We start from the raw sequence: 16279 nt of genomic DNA on the forward strand, positions 1-16279 counted from the left end.
ATAGCATAGCAAGACACGTAGACTATAGACACGTAATTATTCACCCTCTCATTCATCGAGAACGTTCACCCTGTCATTCAAACATCATTTAGTAACATTTAACCGTTCACCCTCTCATCCACAGCTCATAGAGAGGCATACAACGATTCACCCTCTCATTCATGTCTTAGGAGACATAACATAATTCACCCTCTCATTGAAACATCATCAAAAAAATGAACTTTTCACCCTGTCATCCACAAATCATTCGGATAAACAATCATAAATATTCATCTTCACGCGTCATGTAGACAGCGAACCATTCACCCTGTCATTCATGTCGTATAGAGGAATAAAACTAATCATACCCTCATTCAAAATTTATTCAGATATACAATCTTTCATTGTCTCATTTGTTTTATAGAGGCATATAAACATTCACTCTCTCATTCAAACATCATATAGACGTACAATCCGTCACATAAAGAGAAATGCAACTATTCATGCTCTCATTCTCACATAATTCAGATATGCAATCTTTTGGATTCTTATCCACGTGATAGAAAAATAAACATTCACCCTCTCATTTCATCTATGCAACCTCCCATTCATGTCAAACAGGAGTGTCTCAGAAAATTAGAATATTGTGATTAAGTTCTTTTTCTTCTATAATGCAATTAAAAAAACAAAAATTACTTTTTCATGATATTCTAATATTTTGAGATAGGATTTTTGAGTTTTCTTAAGATGTAAGCCATAATCAGCAATATTAAAATAATAAAAGGCTTGCAATATTTCAGTTGATTTGTAATGAATCCAGAATGTATGACATTCTAATCTCAACGTAATATGGATTTTTTTTTTCAATTTTTAATTTTATTGAACATAAACAGTATACATATGTACAATATACATATGTACAAATAAACATGACAAGGTAGAATCGAATTCAAAGCAACAACCGGGGATGAGGGAGCAAAGGACATTCGTTCTTTATGTAATCAGAAGTTAACGGTGTTAAAGGTTTGTGAAAAATGTGTAATGCTAGACAAAAAAAAAAAGAAAGTAAAAGAAAATAATTGAATAAATAGATAGATAAATTGAATTTAATGGATAAAAAGATTAAAAAAAAGGGAAAAAAGGGAATCCAACTCTTTTTTTTTTCGTTTTTCTATTGAATTTAAACAGTATAAACAAATATAAATATATACAAATAAACATGGCAAGGTTGAATCGGATGTCCATGAAACAACCGGGGATGAGGGAGCAAAGGACATAAGGACATTCTTTCAACAATTTCCTTCGGGATAAATAAAGTTATTCTCATATGTAATCAGAAGTTAACAGTTTTAAAGTTTTGAGAGAAATGTTTAATGCTAGACAAAAAAGAAAATAAAAGTAAATAATTAAATAAAGAGATAGATAAATAAAATTTAATAAATAAATTAGTTCAAAAAAAGGGAATCCAAGACTTTTCCTTTTCTTTTTTTATTGAACTTAAACGGTATAAACAAATATAAATATATACAAATGAACATGGCAAGGTTGAATTGGATGTCCATGAAACAGCCGGGGATGAGGGAACAAAAGACATCCGTTCTGTATGTAAACAGAAGTTAACAGTGTTAAAGGTTTGTGATAAATGTTTAATGCTAGACAAAAAAGAAAATAAAAGAAAATAATCAAATAAATAGATAGATAAATAAAATAAAAAATAAACAAATAAGTACATTAAAAAATTAAAAAATAAAATAAAAGGGAGAAAAAAAGGGAATCCAACTCCTTAAATGTGATCGACGTCCTGTGACGTGGGTGTGGAAGGGGTTGTCGCGTCTCCTTGTTTCCGGAAGTGGTTGCATCACGAAACCGCGCGATGAGCCGAAACTCCGTGCGCGTCCCCGCCCCGCCCGCGCTCCTGAAAAGGCTCGCTCCCGCCGCGCCCACCCTCATTCCAGGTGCGACGGAGCTGCAGGTGCACGGAGAACCGGAGATCAGAACCAGACCTCACCGCACCCGAGAACACTTTTAATCATCTCAACCTTGAGGATCCACTTCCCTAGAAGCCTTTTATTTTAACTTTTTAATTTTTTTGGGAGTTGTTAAATCCGCGACCCGGCAGGTGCACGCCCCGCCAAACCATGGCCAACTCGGGCCTGCAGATCCTGGGCTTCGCCCTGGCCCTCCTGGGCCTGATCGGGCTGGTTGTGGGCACCATCCTGCCCCAGTGGAAGATGTCCGCCTACGTGGGGGATAATATCATCACGGCCGTGGCCATGTACGAGGGCCTGTGGATGTCCTGCGCTTTCCAGAGCACCGGGCAGATCCAGTGCAAAGTTTACGACTCCATCCTGCAGCTCAACGGTAAGAGAACGGCAATTTCGTTCAGGGCCTCGAATTGTTTTTGTTATATATTTTTAATGTTTTTATTTTTTATTAATTTTTTTTTCATATTATTATTATTTTATTCATTTTCTTATTAATGTTTTATTTGTTTTTATTGTTAATTTAAGTTAGGAAGCTTTTTTTAAAAAAAAATAAACGGAAGTGACGTCAGTCGGCGGACTCTGGCCTTCAGAAGAAGGCTGCTTTCTCCTCAAGGCCACGCCTCCAAACACCTGCAAACCGGTTCGGTGACCCCCTTTTTTTTTGTTTGTTTTTAAAACATTTAAAAAAAACATTAAAAAAAAAAAAAAAAAACGCTCCATCTTGGATCCAGTTGAATCGGGGGGGTTGGATGCCAGGATTTGCGTGCGGCGCCAGAGGTGGTCGAAGGTCACGTCTCCTTCCTGGTGAACCTTCTGGGCTTTCGAACCGGTAACCGCTTTGACCAAACGGAGGAGTGAGTCATGTGAGCTTCAGGGAGCGACGGGGGGTTGAAAAAGCTGGTTAATCATCATCCACCATTTCTCTCCGTTTACCAAACGTCTCCTTTACGACTCCCTCCCCCACAACCGGTTGGACGATTTTTATTCCCCGTATTTCTTTCACTTTTCACACTCTTTTTTTTTTCCTTTTTTTTTGTTTTAATTTTCCCTCAAATTCCGGGCCCGGACTTAAAAAAACCACGGGACAAAGCAATCGGGCCTTTATCGGGCTGTTCAAACCCGGGCCCTCGATAAGGCCGGCTGCGGTCAGATAGGGAGCGTGGAGGTTCTCCAGTACAAATAAACAGCTGGAGATGTTTGCAGTGATCCACACAGGAATACATTCTTTCACAGAAATCCACCTGCTCAGGAAAAGAAAGGAAAAAGCAGGTCTTTTTTTTTTTTTTTTTTCCTCCAGGATGAAACCTGAAACCAGGTCAAACCTGTTTCAGCCCAGCGCTCATGTCCTCCTCCTCCTCCTTTTTCTTCCGGCTCAAGCCGGTTTCCACCGTGACAGGGAGCGGCCCTGTGTGTCGCGGGACTCACCTGTCGGCAGGTGGGAGGTTCCTGCAACCGGGTTCAGCGAGAAGGAACTTTCTGTGTTTTTGTTTTTTTTAAAAAGCAAGCTTTTCCAAACCGCTCTGTTATTCCTCAGGCGCCCTTCAGGCCACCCGCGCCCTCATGGTCGTCAGCATCATCGTCACGGCGGCCGGCCTCGGCGTGGCGTGCATGGGGATGAAGTGCACGAACTGCGGCGGCGACGACAAGACGCGCAAAGCGCGCATCGCCATGGCGGGCGGCATCATCCTTCTGATCGGAGGTGAGGAGGAAATAGAAAATGCGGAACGTCCGGGCGAGTCGGAACAAAGCCGACGTGAAATGGTCATGCAAAATATAGACGATAAATTCTGTTCAATTTTTATTTCTAAATACAAAAAATGGTAGGTTACATAAAAATATCAGGTGACTTTTTTTTTTATTTAAATGATTCATCCAAAAAAAAATTATACAATAACTTTAAAATGGAATTCAACCATTTTTTTTTATTGTATTACTTTATGGCTCTGAATTTCCTACAGTCTGTTCAAAGATTAACTAATTCATTAATTCACAAAGCGATTGGTAGATATACTCCATCCCTTACTCCGACATAGGTTTTTATATTACATTTTTTTTGTTTGTTTATTTCCAGCTCTGTGTGCCATCGTGGCGTGCTCCTGGTACGCCCACGACATCGTCCAGGCCTTCTACAACCCCTTCACCCCCGTCAACACCAAGTGAGTAGCGTTGCGCCACCGCCTTTTTTGCAGCGGGATCCCGCTTTACCAGCAGAGTCCAGTCGCGTTTAAACCGAAACAATTTGACTGATTCAACCTTTATTTGAAAATGTATCCGTTCTGAATTGCTTACGGCGGGCCACTTCGAGGCTCCGCTCCTTTTCATGCCTATTTTATCCCGAGTTTACGGGAAATGTCTTGCGAAGTGCACGATTAATACCCTGTACCTTCATCTCAACAACACCGAAGAATCTCACAGTCTTTGCAACGACTGTTTTTCAAAGTGATAAATGTAATGGAGCTTTCGTACATTTTCAATAAAACGGGAATTGATTTATTTCCTCTTCCCTCGAAAGGTACGAGTTTGGCTCCGCCATCTTCATCGGCTGGGCGGGGGCCTTCCTGGTGGTCATCGGGGGCGGCATGCTGGCGGCGACCTGCCCACGGGGCAAACCCACCCCCAAGTACCCCATTTCCCGGCCCCCCAGCAGCAGCAAGGAGTACGTGTGAGATGATCGGAGGAGGAGGAGGAGGTGGTGGATGGACGGACAGGTGGAGATCAGAAGGAACAATGCTCTGCTTGTCTGGAGGAAAGACGCATTCCGGGAGACGGACCGCAACCCCGTCTGGCTTATTTTATTATTTTTAAACTTTTCTACATGTCTCGTGTCTGTCTGGCAAGTGGGGGGGGGGGGGGGCGTTTTGTGATGTTACTGTAATATTATTTTTTAAATAAAGACATAAAGAGTTTTAAAACGTCTCGTTTACTTCACACCAAAGATCAATTTGGCGCCAATCTGAGATGTTGACCCCCTCCGCCCGGCCACCGTAGCTCCAGATCGAAACATGGGCCTCTTGTCGCTATAACGACCAGTGCATCAGACCATTCATTTTGTATTTTTTTGGTGAGGTTGAGCAAAAGCATTTAGCCAAAAATTACTTTTTGCTTGAATATAAAGCGCAATTTTTCCTCTTGTGTTTTTTTTATTCTTGATTGCAATAAGTAATTTTCAGTATGGTGCCACTTGTGATTAAGTCAATGTTGCAAATATTTTCATCCATTTCTGCAGTTTCTACTGTCATAACAGGTAATAAGCATTTATAAAATAATTTTTTTAATGTTTATCTGAATTGTGATTATCAGAAGATGAAATAAAAGTGATGTTTATCCAATGAGCCTCTTTGGTCCTCTGAGTATCAACTGGTAGGACAATTTAAAAGATTTCGAGACTGGCTTGGGACTGTGGGAGGAAGACAAAGAACATCGACAAGCCTAAGGGTTTATTTTTATATTGAGTATCACCTTTGACCTAAATGACTAAATATATTTATAAGTATATATTTATATTTGTTGGACTATCAGAGCTAAAGCTTTACCGCCCCCTAGTGGTAAAATAAGGCAACTGCATGTCTTTACCGATTTTTGATCTTCACAATGAGGATTTAAACTCATTTCTTATAAAAGTGACTTTTCTCAATTAGTGAAAACCTGGCCAGACACGTAGATGGGACCTTGCTTTAAGCAATAGATTTATTGCAATAAAAAAAGGTAATTTAGATGGAATTAAAATATCACTCCCTATAATATGCTTATAGGAAATAAGATTTTCCTGAAATATTTCTATGAAAGCTTTGGTTCATCATGTATGGATTATCAAAGTGTTTCCTGGTCCAACACCCGGGAGTTAAATTAATTAAATAACTCTTTTTAAAATGGATTAAACGAAAATGTTTACAGAAAGGAATCGGATTCAAAAGTACAGTAGTTCCGTAAATGGAACATGGAAACTTTGCTACACTTGATGACTAAACTATAATGCGACCATGATTCCCCCTTCTTTTAAAGCCGTCAAATCGTCCCAGACCGGCTTTTAACGACTCTTCGGACGCCTCGTCCATTGATGTTACCGCCGTCCGCTGCACAAAATCCCCATGAATTAATAATTTTAATCTCTTCATGGATGAGCCTGCTCATGTTTTTCCATTTTTTCTAGGCTACCAAGTGGCAGGCGGTATCTCACTTGTCTTTAAATGTCATTTAACAGACAGCAGAAGCAACTTATGTCCGCTCAAATCATAAAGTTAAAACGTCCACTGAACTATGGCTTGGGTCTCGATGCACCCCTACATGAAGGTCCCACTTCTTTTTGTCTAAATCAAAACAAAAGCGTGAAAATCCACAAAATGCTCTTTATTTCATTCAGTCTCTGAAATGCCGTTCATATGAACCCGCTAACGTCCGACTCGGAATGATGAGGGGGCCTCGACGGCCTTCCGACGGGGGAAAACGCCAGACAGCGGTTCCCCGGCCCCCTCCCGGATGAATCTGGTAACGGGCTCCGCTCAAAAGAAAAAGCCGATCGTCCACCCGGAGCGCTGCTGGGCGGACGGGGGGCATCTTGGCGAATCTCACCACAGCGTTTACATTCAGACGAACAAAAGTGCAAAGGGGTTGAAGGGTCCTCGGCTTTGGGCTGACGCTCCGGGCTGCCATTTTCCATTTCGAACGCACTTGAAAAAAAAAAAAAAAAAAAAAAAAACATCTTCCTTTTATTTACAAAATGCATAGGCAGGAACCGGTGAGTGGGAGGAGCCAATTCAGAGACGAGCGGGTTGGGATTAGTGGGGGCGCTAAGGGCTCGAACGGGTTGAGACGAGAAAGAAAGGATGACGAACCGATGATCTAATAAAACTGCTGTTATTTGGGGTCGGCTACTGTCTGTCTCCACTTCCACAGCTCGGCCACCACCTGGGGGTCAAAGAAAAGAAATTAAATAAAATCACGGGAGACTTCATACGCGCGTCTCATCATGGCGGCAGCACAAGAGTACAAAATAAAAAAGGCAGCACTGCGTGCAAAGCCACGCTAGGCTAATGTTTCCAAGTGGCTCAGAGCGAGTCTCGCTATTCTTCAATCTTTAATGCGCCAATGGCACGACGCCCAAACAAATACAAGTTCAGGAAGGCCTCGGGCAAACCATAGCTGAGAAAATAATTGTTTTATTGCAGACACTTGCAATTTGTTTACAATAAACTTTATCTACAGAAAGTATACTCTGCAATTAATAAGGCTTTTTGTGGATGGTCATTAGATCCAGCTCTTGTATACACACCAAAACTGTTTAGAGAATTACAGATCAGTATAAACAACCAAATATTAACAGTTGAAAGACCTAGTATTGCAATAATATCTATCATAAATGCTGGCATTAGAGACGCTACTTTTCCCACATGCTTTGAGAATTGTGAACAATTCCTCTTCACAGGTTTTGAATTTTGAAGCATTTAATAGAGAATATTTAATGTTTCAAATGAACCAAGATGTGTTTAATTCCTCCCCAGACACACCTTTTCCTCACGTAATGCGGAATTCAACTATGAAAGAGTGATTTCGGGATACAATTTGGACTGTTCTACGGATGCAAGTTTAGCGCCCCCTAGTGGAAGGTCAAGGAAAACTACGTTCACCCACCTTGCTGTCGGAGACCTTGTAACCGTGTTTGACAAAGTTCTCGAACTTGGGCTGGAGTTTGGGCAGAGTCACCCCCTGGGTGGAGAAAGGACAGCAGAGGGTCACCCGAAGGTCCTGGTTCGACAGGAGACCACCGTGGGGAGTCAGGAGAACCGACCCACCTTCTTCACCGCCTCCATGATTTTGGCCTGGATCTCGGGCAGGGTCATCTTGGCCTTGGGGGTAGGCGGGGTTTTAGATTTTTCACCTTTGCCCTTCGGCGTCTTCACCTGAAACAGACATACCCGTGTTTAAGAGGAGATCTCATCATGCGCCTCCTGCTCCTCAGATGAAAAAGCGGAGATACCTGCTTAGCTCCCGGAGAGCCGCCTTTGGCTCCTTTGCCATTCTGCGCTTTTTTGGACGGAGTCTGTTTGGCCTGGAATTACAGGACAGAACACTGAGACACAAGTTTTTTTTTTGTCTGGCGCGCAAACCCTTGATTATAAATCTGACCTTGACTGGCGATTCTGCCTCCTCGCTCTCCTCGTCCTCGTCATCTTCATCATCATCATCCCTGAAGAAAGACATGATTAGTTACAACTTGGCCCGATAACATTTTCTTCGAAAGGTGAGTTTACATCTGCTGTACAGTTTAACACTCACTCATCATCCTCCTCATCGTCGTCACTATCTTCACCCTCATCCATTTCCATCTTCATTTTTTTCTGCCAACGGGGTTAAAACAAAAGAAGGAATTGACATTTGACAATAATGCATGAGTGGTGTCCAACCCCAGACGTCTGGTGGAGACCCCCCCAGCCTCTCGGCTTGTGTACATTTTTTATTCTTGTCGAAATCTTCTCGTCCTGGCGACTGGACTTGAAGCTCAGAACTGAAGAAGCCTCTGGGGTGAGCAGTCCTCAAGAGAAGAATTCCAAGTCCAGTTACCTTTACCATCATTTCCAGACTCTTACCCACTACTTTTCCCTACTAGCTTTGAACACTGCGGCTAATTTATGGATTCTTTTGGGCCAATGGGTTTCACGCCGCCAAAACATTTAGCCACATCACATCGGACCAATGAAATGACCATGAAATTCTGAGGCGGTTTGATTCAGACAACGAAAAAGACGACTTTACTGTTTTAGTGCGCGGGAGGAAGATCAAGCTAGCTATCAGCCGGAGTAGGACAAACGGATAGAAAATGGATGGACTTTTCGTTGAGTTATCTTTGTCATCGCCAGTGTTACAGACACGATTTGGAAAAAAGCATTTCCGGTACGTATTTGTGGAGGTTACGGTACGGATTTAATTAAGTTATTTTTAACCGGTGCGGCTTATATTCAGGTGCACTCAATAACCTGGAAGTAACGCTAGTATTCTTGGCATATTTGATGGGTTCTCGATCATCTGACAAGGTGCTGCCACAACATCCTTCTTTAGCATATCTCATTTCGACACGATGCTTTATTTTGGTGGGATTACATCCCTTCTCCTTTAAACAGTCCGCCGGTGCATTCGCAGCTGTTTCTCCCATCTTATTTATTTGTGGCGTCCACTTATTTTAACTATTTCCTATTAGATACACTGACGGTACGGCTGCGAGCGCGGCGTAGCAGACCTTGGACTTCTGGGCTGGGGACGACGCCGGCCTTTTCTTGGAGGCCTTCACATTCTCCTCCTCCTCTTCCTCCTCGATGTCTTCATCGTCCTCCTCGTCGAAAGACGGCTCCGCCTCCATCACTGCGAGAGCGAGAGAAAACGCTTGATCGAGTGATACAACTGTAAATCAGCCAGCGCCGGACGCAGCGGTGGCACTTACTGACAAGGTGCTGGCCGCTGATGTGGACGGGGCCAGAGCCGGCCTTCAGGCGGAACACTGCCGGTGGGGTGATGGTGAAACCGCCCAGACACACCTGCGTCAACAAACACACAGCTCTGATCACTAATTAATACGTTAATGGCGGTCACATGACTGAATCCTGTGGAATGGATTCGCTTTCGCTCTTACAACATGGAGAAAAAAACAAAACGGCATCTTTCGATTATGAATGATTTGACAGTAACAGTCAATATCAATGGATTGTCTTAATTATACAGGTGGGGTCAAAACCTTCACCCTTTCATTCACACATCTGGACAATGTAGGGTCCAAGTGCTAATCACCATATTAAAACCTCCATAACTTGCTAATTATGGTTAGCATTACCCTCTATTATCAAAACGTTTGTAATAATCTGGCCGTGATGTACTCACACTTGGCAGGGTGGAGGGTTTGAGGGAAACAAGAACCGCTTTGATTTTCTGGCCCTCGAGGTCTTGACCTTCCACCTCCACCATGTTGAACTCGTCTTTGGTGCTGGGGTCCACGCAGGCCTGCCAGGTAACCAGCGCAGTGAGAGTCGGGGACAGATGGAAAAATTAGGCGGAAAAACAACCAAGGGTTAAAGAACTACAATCCCAGAATCCCCCGCATGACGATATGTCTCCGACAACCTCCTGGAGCCTTCAAGTCGGAGCGAATGGCAAGCGGGTTAATGTCCCATAGCATTTCTTGATACAATCAACAAGTTTCACACGAACGCCGATGACACTCCACCAATCAGAAGTCATCGCTTGTCTCTAATATTGTGGGTAATGTAGTTCTTTACCCATGAATTCATCACTTATGAAAAATCACTATTTGCCACCTGGAAATGTTTTGCTTGTCCAACCAATGAGAACTACAACATTTGACTTCTTTGGATATGATCTTACCAGTGATTTAATGGGATATTTTGTCATGTGGTCCACGCAGAAAAAGTCCAGTATTCAAGAGTGCTATTGGACAACAATATTCATTTCATAAAAGGAAAAAGGCTCTCTCACTTTTTCATCCAAAACTAGAAATCATTCATTTATAGATTTTTTGGGGCAAACGAGCTTCACGCTGCCAAACCATTTAGCCTTGTCACATCAGACTAATGAAATTCTGAGGCCGACCAAATGTGACACCGAAAACGACAACTAACGGTTTTAGTGAGCAGGAGAAAGACCAAGATAGCGATCATATCTCATGTTACAATGTGGACACCTGCGGCTTATATATGTACACATCTATTTGGTCCTTTTTTAGCCGGTGTTGCATATATTCAGATACACTCAATAGTCTGGAAATTTACAGTATATATCCATTTGCCCTGCGGTGCAAAAACCAAACCCTGCACACTGACCATCCTCAGGTCCAGCTGATGCTCAAACTCATCATCATCTGGGTTGAACACCACCTCCTTTCCGGCCTCCAGCAAGCATCCTGGAGAAAATGAGAAAATGTAAATTATCTGAATATGTGTATAATGTATATTAATGTGTAAAATAACTGTTAAGATGGAAAACTAGGGGTATAAATCCTAGATTTAGTCAAACGTACACAAGAGGGAGCTCTCCAGACCACGAGTATGATTACTTAAAACGTGGCCTTGTAGCTAGGCACACACACACACACACACACACACACACACACACACACACACACACACACACAAGTCACTACTTTGGGACGTGTGTGTGTGACCCGATTTCACCTCCAGCCTTTTCCACATCAGCTTTATCACTTTTTTTTTTTACATTTGTTATTATTATTATAGTTATTTAGATTCGCGTTTTCGGCTTAACAGGTTCCAGGAACTGGTATTATAAAAAGAAAACAGGGTGCTGAAAGAAAATTTTATTGAAATTACTTTTTTAGTGTCCCAATTTGTTTGTATTTTTGTCTTCAAAGGATTTACATGAAAGTGTGTGAAGACACACGTGGGCAAAGAGGGGAAACATCAAAGGGAAACGGTCGAAACCACGTGACTAAGCCGGCGGGGGGGTAAAAAAGGTGACAGTTTAACGCGGGAAAATGTGTTTAACGCGGGGAGGGGTCACGTCTGCTCAAAAAAGAAAGAAGACCCCGGATTTTATTTAAAAGCATACAATAAAAATTGACACGATCGAGTCGTTAAATGTTGTCAGGATCTAGTTTTACAGTTTATGTATTTAAAAAAATGGTTCCGTCCGAGTTGAGGCGACCCGGTCCGCCATGTTTAAAGTCAGACACGTGTTTCCCTACCGTCACTCTTCAAAACTTAAAATTTTAAACTATTCAAGGGCATTTTATTCAACACAACTGACGGAAAACAAATCGCCCATCGAGTCTTAGATTCATTCATGGCATTGTCGGTACTCGCTCCGGTACCGGCAGCACCTTGCATGTGGTCACCGGAGCGGGATGTAAATAAAAAAAAAATAAAAACTCTCACCGTAAAGAAACGTCTGCGGCGCCATTTGTTCTTCCTCTTCCAGCCCGTTCATTATTTATATAATTCTTAAAAAAATAAAAATAACAATCTATATAACTCGACGTCTAGTTAAACCTTCTGCCGGATCAACGCCGAACTTCTGGCAACTAGTAGTACCGCTAACTAACGTGGTGTAGGAAAGCTCAGCCCCCTTTCTTCTTCTTCTTCTTCTTCTTCTTCTCCTTCGTCTTCTAAAGGGTTGACTCACCCAGCTGGACGGCTCTATACTGCCCCCTAGCGGTCAATATATATATATATATATATATATATATATATATATATATATATATATATATATATATATATATATATATATATATATATATATATATATATATATATGTATATGCTACTGCACTTTGTTAGGTCACTCCTGGTTATGGGAGATCATAAAGAGATACATTTATTGTATTGAAAAGCATTTGGGAAGGTTGAAAGAAATTAGATAAATGAAGAATAATTTTTCCATCTGAAGATGGAAAAAGAGTTGACTGTTCTTCCTCAGGAGGCTCAGATTTTTCAACGTGTGCAGAACCATGCTGCAGATGTTTTACCACTCGGTGGTGTCCAGCGTCATCTTCTACGCTGTTGTGTGCTGAGGCAGCAGGCTCAAGACAGCTGACGCTGACAGACTCAACAAGCTCATCAGGAGAGCTGGATCTGTCCTGGGAGTGGAGCTGGAGTCTGTTGCGCAGGTGTCAGAGGAGGATGCTGAGGAAGCTCCTCAGCATCATGGACAATGTTCATCAATGCTCCACTGAACGCCGCAGGAGGTCTTTCCTATCATCATGACTTTCTAATTCCTCTCCCTTCAGTTGCAGGGAATCATAAACCTTAAAAAGAAAAAAAATATATCACTCACTTAATGTAAATTGTAATAATTTATCTGGAAATGTGTTCAGAACCGTGTAATATTTCATTTCATAACAGCTAAATGTACAATATTTTTTCATACTCTTGTGGACTCCTTATCTTTCACTTGGTACATAAGACCTTAAGACACTTAATAGTTTATTTACTTGTATTTCTTATTCTCCCCTTTTTATTCTTTTTTTTGTTTTACTGTTTAGACAATTTTTCTACTATTATTCATTATTGTTCTGTTTTTCTTGTAACTCTGGCACAAAAATTTTCTTCTGGATAAATAAAGTTTTTCTTATTCTTATTCTTATTCTTATTCTTATTCTTATTCTTATTCTTATTCTTATTCTTATTCTTATTCTTATTCTTATTCTTATTCTTATTCTTATTCTTATTCTTATTCTTATTCTTATTCTTATTCTTATTCTTATTCTTATTCTTATATGGTGTGTGAGAAAGGCGGATACAGAGAATAGGGTTAGATGGAGGAGGTTGATTCGCGGTTGCGACCCTTGAAGGCAAAAGCAGAATAAGAATGAGAATAAGAATCCATCCATCCATCCATCCATCCATCCATCCATCCATCCATCCATCCATCCATCCATCCATCCATCCATCCATTTTCGATCCCCGCTTAGTCCTACTCCAGCTAATTACTATCTTCGTCTTCCTCCTGCGCACTAAAACCATTAACGCTGTCTTCTTGTTGTGTTGGAATGTTGGAATTCAGAATTTCATGGTAATTTCATTGGTCCAATGTCACAAGGCTTAATGTTTCAGTGGTATGAAGCCCCCCAAAATCCATAGTTTAGCCGCATCATTGTTTAAGCTGCATTGTTCAAAGAATGTGAAAAAAGTAGAGGCTTATATTCTGGAAATTACGGTAAATGGGATTTAACTGCATGAAATTTCAAGTTCAGCGGGCCGGATTAAAAAGCCCAACGGGCAGCAGTTTGCCCATACCTGATGTAGTTCATGGACTGATGAATGAATGACGTATATCCGTGTTGGCGCAGCCAAAAGCAAATCTAAATAATTCTCTTTGTTCTGAATGGATTTGAAATTTTTGTTGTAGTTTTGGATCCAGAAGAGAACGTGGGTAGAAGCAAAGATGTGCCCGGAGGTGGCGTTAAATGCTGACGCTTGTAGGACTGTAATTACGGGGAGACGTGTGTGTGTGTGTGTGTGTGTGTGTGTGTGCGTGTGTTTATGTATGTATGTGTTTCTAGGGCACAATTATGCATCCCTTCCCTCTCAGCACATTCAATATTTATTCCAGTAAAATCATATGTGTGTGTGTGAGTGTGTGTGTGTGACGAGGAGCTTTGATGGTTTTTCATGAATTTTATATTTTTTATTTGCTGTTTCAGCCACTTATCTGGATACATTAGTGTGCATTTCCCCATATCACATTTGCACACACACACACACACACACACACACACGTCTGCTGAGTAAAAACACAACCCCAACATATCAACTCACATGTTTATTCCTATGGCTTTGACTGATTGTTTTTTTTTAATCATTATTATCATTATTATTATTATTATTATTATTATTGTTATCTTTTAAATAGCTGAGTTGTAGCGCCTCCGTGACATCATGGCCGTGAGGTCACACGCGCTGCAGGGTGAAAGAGAACAGCAATGAATATTTCAGAGCTGCATGCAGAGATTTCTGTTGCAGGCGTGCTTTTAAAAACCCGCATTTGACTCACGGAGGCGAGAGAAAGAAAAAAAAAGAAGTCGACTGCAGGCCACACAATGCCTGATTTCCTCTGTGCCCACGATGGGTCGGGGTTTTGGATTGGCGGAGGAGGAGGAGGCCACATCACAATCCAAAGCCCACAGGACCTGCAGGACGATGAGGAGCTCGACGTCGGCAGACTCCTGGAAACCAACAGTTGAAGAACAAGGGACGTCTTCCATCTCCGGGGTCTTCAGACACTGGGGGAGGGCGTCCCTCCAATCAGGGTGAAGCGCTTTGGAAATCACAACGTGTGAAAGCATCCTGTTTTTAGTTTCCATAGAAAACCCTGACTCAACAGGATTTAAAAAATTTTTTTTTACAAAAATAAATCAGAGAAACCGTTTCCTTCCCTCCAAATTCAAAGCACAATATTCGAAAAATGTCCAAAAGATCCACAATATGATAAGATTATTTTTGTATTTTTTTGGGCAATTTTTAGGCAAATCATTCTTCATTTTGAGAAATATTCACACAAGAGTTTTGGTGGGTTTTTTTTTGGTACATTTTTCTTTATTTTTGATCAAATCTTGACTGCTTTCAGGTATTTTATTGTAAAAATGTACAAATTTAGGAATTTAGGCGCATTTACCAACAGATTAAATTCAATTTCTTGCCTTACATCCAAAGGTTGTGTAGCTTTCACACCTTGCGTCTCCAAAGCGCTTTACATTCAATTGCATTCACACACTCACACACACCGATGGCAGCAGAGCTGCTATGCAAGGCGCTAAATGTACTATCTGGAGCAACTGGCTGGTTCAGCATCATCTGGAGAATCCGAATTTTTTTTTGCGCAGAATGAAAATGATGAAAATGAACATCCACGACAAAAACAGCAGAGAAGAGGAAAGTATTTTCGTTTCAGTAAACATTTAAATACAGACAGACAGACGGACATCAGAATAAAACCCTTAAAATACACAGAAGCTTGGACGGACACACACACACGAGAACGACAGTAACCGCGACAACGAAACACAAAATCCACTTGCCGTCTATCAAGGGCTCAGACGGCACAAGTACAGCGAATGTTCAAAGGTCAAACGGCCTTCTTGCGAGAAAAAAATAAATGAAGTAATCATGCATTTATCTTTTGGCATTAAAATATTCTTCTCTTTTTTTTTTTTTTTTGGCAAAAAAATAAATAGTTCTGCTGGTTGGTCTTAGCTCTTTTCTGGTCTCTTCTTGCCACTTCCAAGTCGGTCAGCTAAAAACAACAAACCAAGGCCCTGCAGTCCACGTCTGTTTGGGTTAAGTCCTGTTTGTATCCCAGCTGGAGATGGATGAGCTGGGGTGGAGAAGGAGGAGGAGGAGGAGGGGGCTGGGTGTGCTGGGAATATTCATACACACACACACACACACACACACACACACACACACACATACACATTTTTGTCTCGTCCTCCTCTCCCCACAGTTTCTTTTTTCTTATCTTCACATGACGTTCTCAAAGAGCTGCATGGATCTCATCATGGTTTCATCCTGGCCGGAGAGAAGACAGGCAACAGGGTGAAGTGGGGGCGGTGATGTCATCATATAGTGTGTGTTTGTGTGTGTGTGCGTGTGTGTGTGTGTGTGTAAGAGAGACAGCGTCTCTATCAGCTCCAAGCTATTTGTATGTGATTGTGTGAGTGTGAGAATGTGTGTGTGTAGGACGGCGGTCACTCGCAGGTGTGTGTTTCGGGTGTATGTGCGTGCATATCAGCTAGAAGCCATTTGTATGTGAGTGTGTGTGTGTGTGCGTGTGTGAGTGTCTTGTGTAATTTTGTA

General features: G+C 41.6%; 3 protein-coding genes across 4 annotated transcripts in view; 1 reads left to right on the forward strand and 2 right to left on the reverse strand.

The window, feature by feature from the left end:
* The first annotated feature begins 1940 nt into the window (after positions 1 to 1940).
* Positions 1941 to 5293, forward strand: LOC147226520 (claudin-7-B-like). The gene is made up of 4 exons (XM_086160956.1): positions 1941 to 2340; positions 3499 to 3663; positions 4036 to 4120; positions 4477 to 5293. The coding sequence occupies exons 1-4, from the start codon at positions 2118 to 2120 to the stop codon at positions 4628 to 4630; spliced, it is 627 nt and encodes a 208-aa protein (XP_086017082.1). The 5' UTR covers positions 1941 to 2117; the 3' UTR covers positions 4631 to 5293.
* Positions 5294 to 6290: 997 nt separating this feature from the next.
* Positions 6291 to 12082, reverse strand: npm1a (nucleophosmin 1a). The gene is made up of 11 exons (XM_086160568.1): positions 11858 to 12082; positions 10787 to 10866; positions 9831 to 9950; positions 9397 to 9490; positions 9196 to 9317; positions 8238 to 8299; positions 8088 to 8148; positions 7939 to 8010; positions 7754 to 7861; positions 7593 to 7667; positions 6291 to 6869 (listed from the first exon to the last, which is right to left on the reverse strand). The coding sequence occupies exons 1-11, from the start codon at positions 11907 to 11909 to the stop codon at positions 6819 to 6821; spliced, it is 897 nt and encodes a 298-aa protein (XP_086016694.1). The 5' UTR covers positions 11910 to 12082; the 3' UTR covers positions 6291 to 6818.
* A 2149-nt stretch (positions 12083 to 14231) lies between these two features.
* kcnip1b (Kv channel interacting protein 1 b) overlaps positions 14232 to 16279 on the reverse strand; it is a 34491-nt gene continuing 32443 nt past the window's right edge. For both annotated transcript variants that reach the window (XM_086160106.1, XM_086160107.1), the window contains exon 8: positions 14232 to 15991. In XM_086160106.1, the coding sequence (XP_086016232.1) occupies positions 15944 to 15991 (48 nt within the window). In that variant the 3' untranslated portion in view covers positions 14232 to 15943. The remainder of the gene's footprint in view (positions 15992 to 16279) is intronic.

Source organism: Fistularia commersonii, chromosome 15, assembly GCF_037954325.1.
Source record: "Fistularia commersonii isolate RoL2024-O1a breed Wild chromosome 15, RoL_Fcom_v1.0, whole genome shotgun sequence".
In the NCBI taxonomy this organism is placed as follows: Eukaryota; Metazoa; Chordata; class Actinopteri; order Syngnathiformes; family Fistulariidae; genus Fistularia; species Fistularia commersonii.

Bases quoted from the DNA above. Each gene is read 5' to 3' on its own strand.
- LOC147226520 (XM_086160956.1), top strand. From the start codon at position 2,118: ATGGCCAACTCGGGCCTGCAGATCCTGGGCTTCGCCCTGGCCCTCCTG. The intron at 2,341-3,498 runs GTAAGAGAACGG...GTTATTCCTCAG, and splicing joins CTCCATCCTGCAGCTCAACG to GCGCCCTTCAGGCCACCCGC. The intron at 3,664-4,035 runs GTGAGGAGGAAA...GTTTATTTCCAG, and splicing joins CATCATCCTTCTGATCGGAG to CTCTGTGTGCCATCGTGGCG.
- npm1a (XM_086160568.1), bottom strand. From the start codon at position 11,909: ATGAACGGGCTGGAAGAGGAAGAACAAATGGCGCCGCAGACGTTTCTT. The intron at 9,491-9,830 runs GTGAGTACATCA...TTGTTGACGCAG, and splicing joins AACCCTCCACCCTGCCAAGT to GTGTGTCTGGGCGGTTTCAC. The intron at 7,862-7,938 runs GTATCTCCGCTT...TGTCTGTTTCAG, and splicing joins GCTCTCCGGGAGCTAAGCAG to GTGAAGACGCCGAAGGGCAA.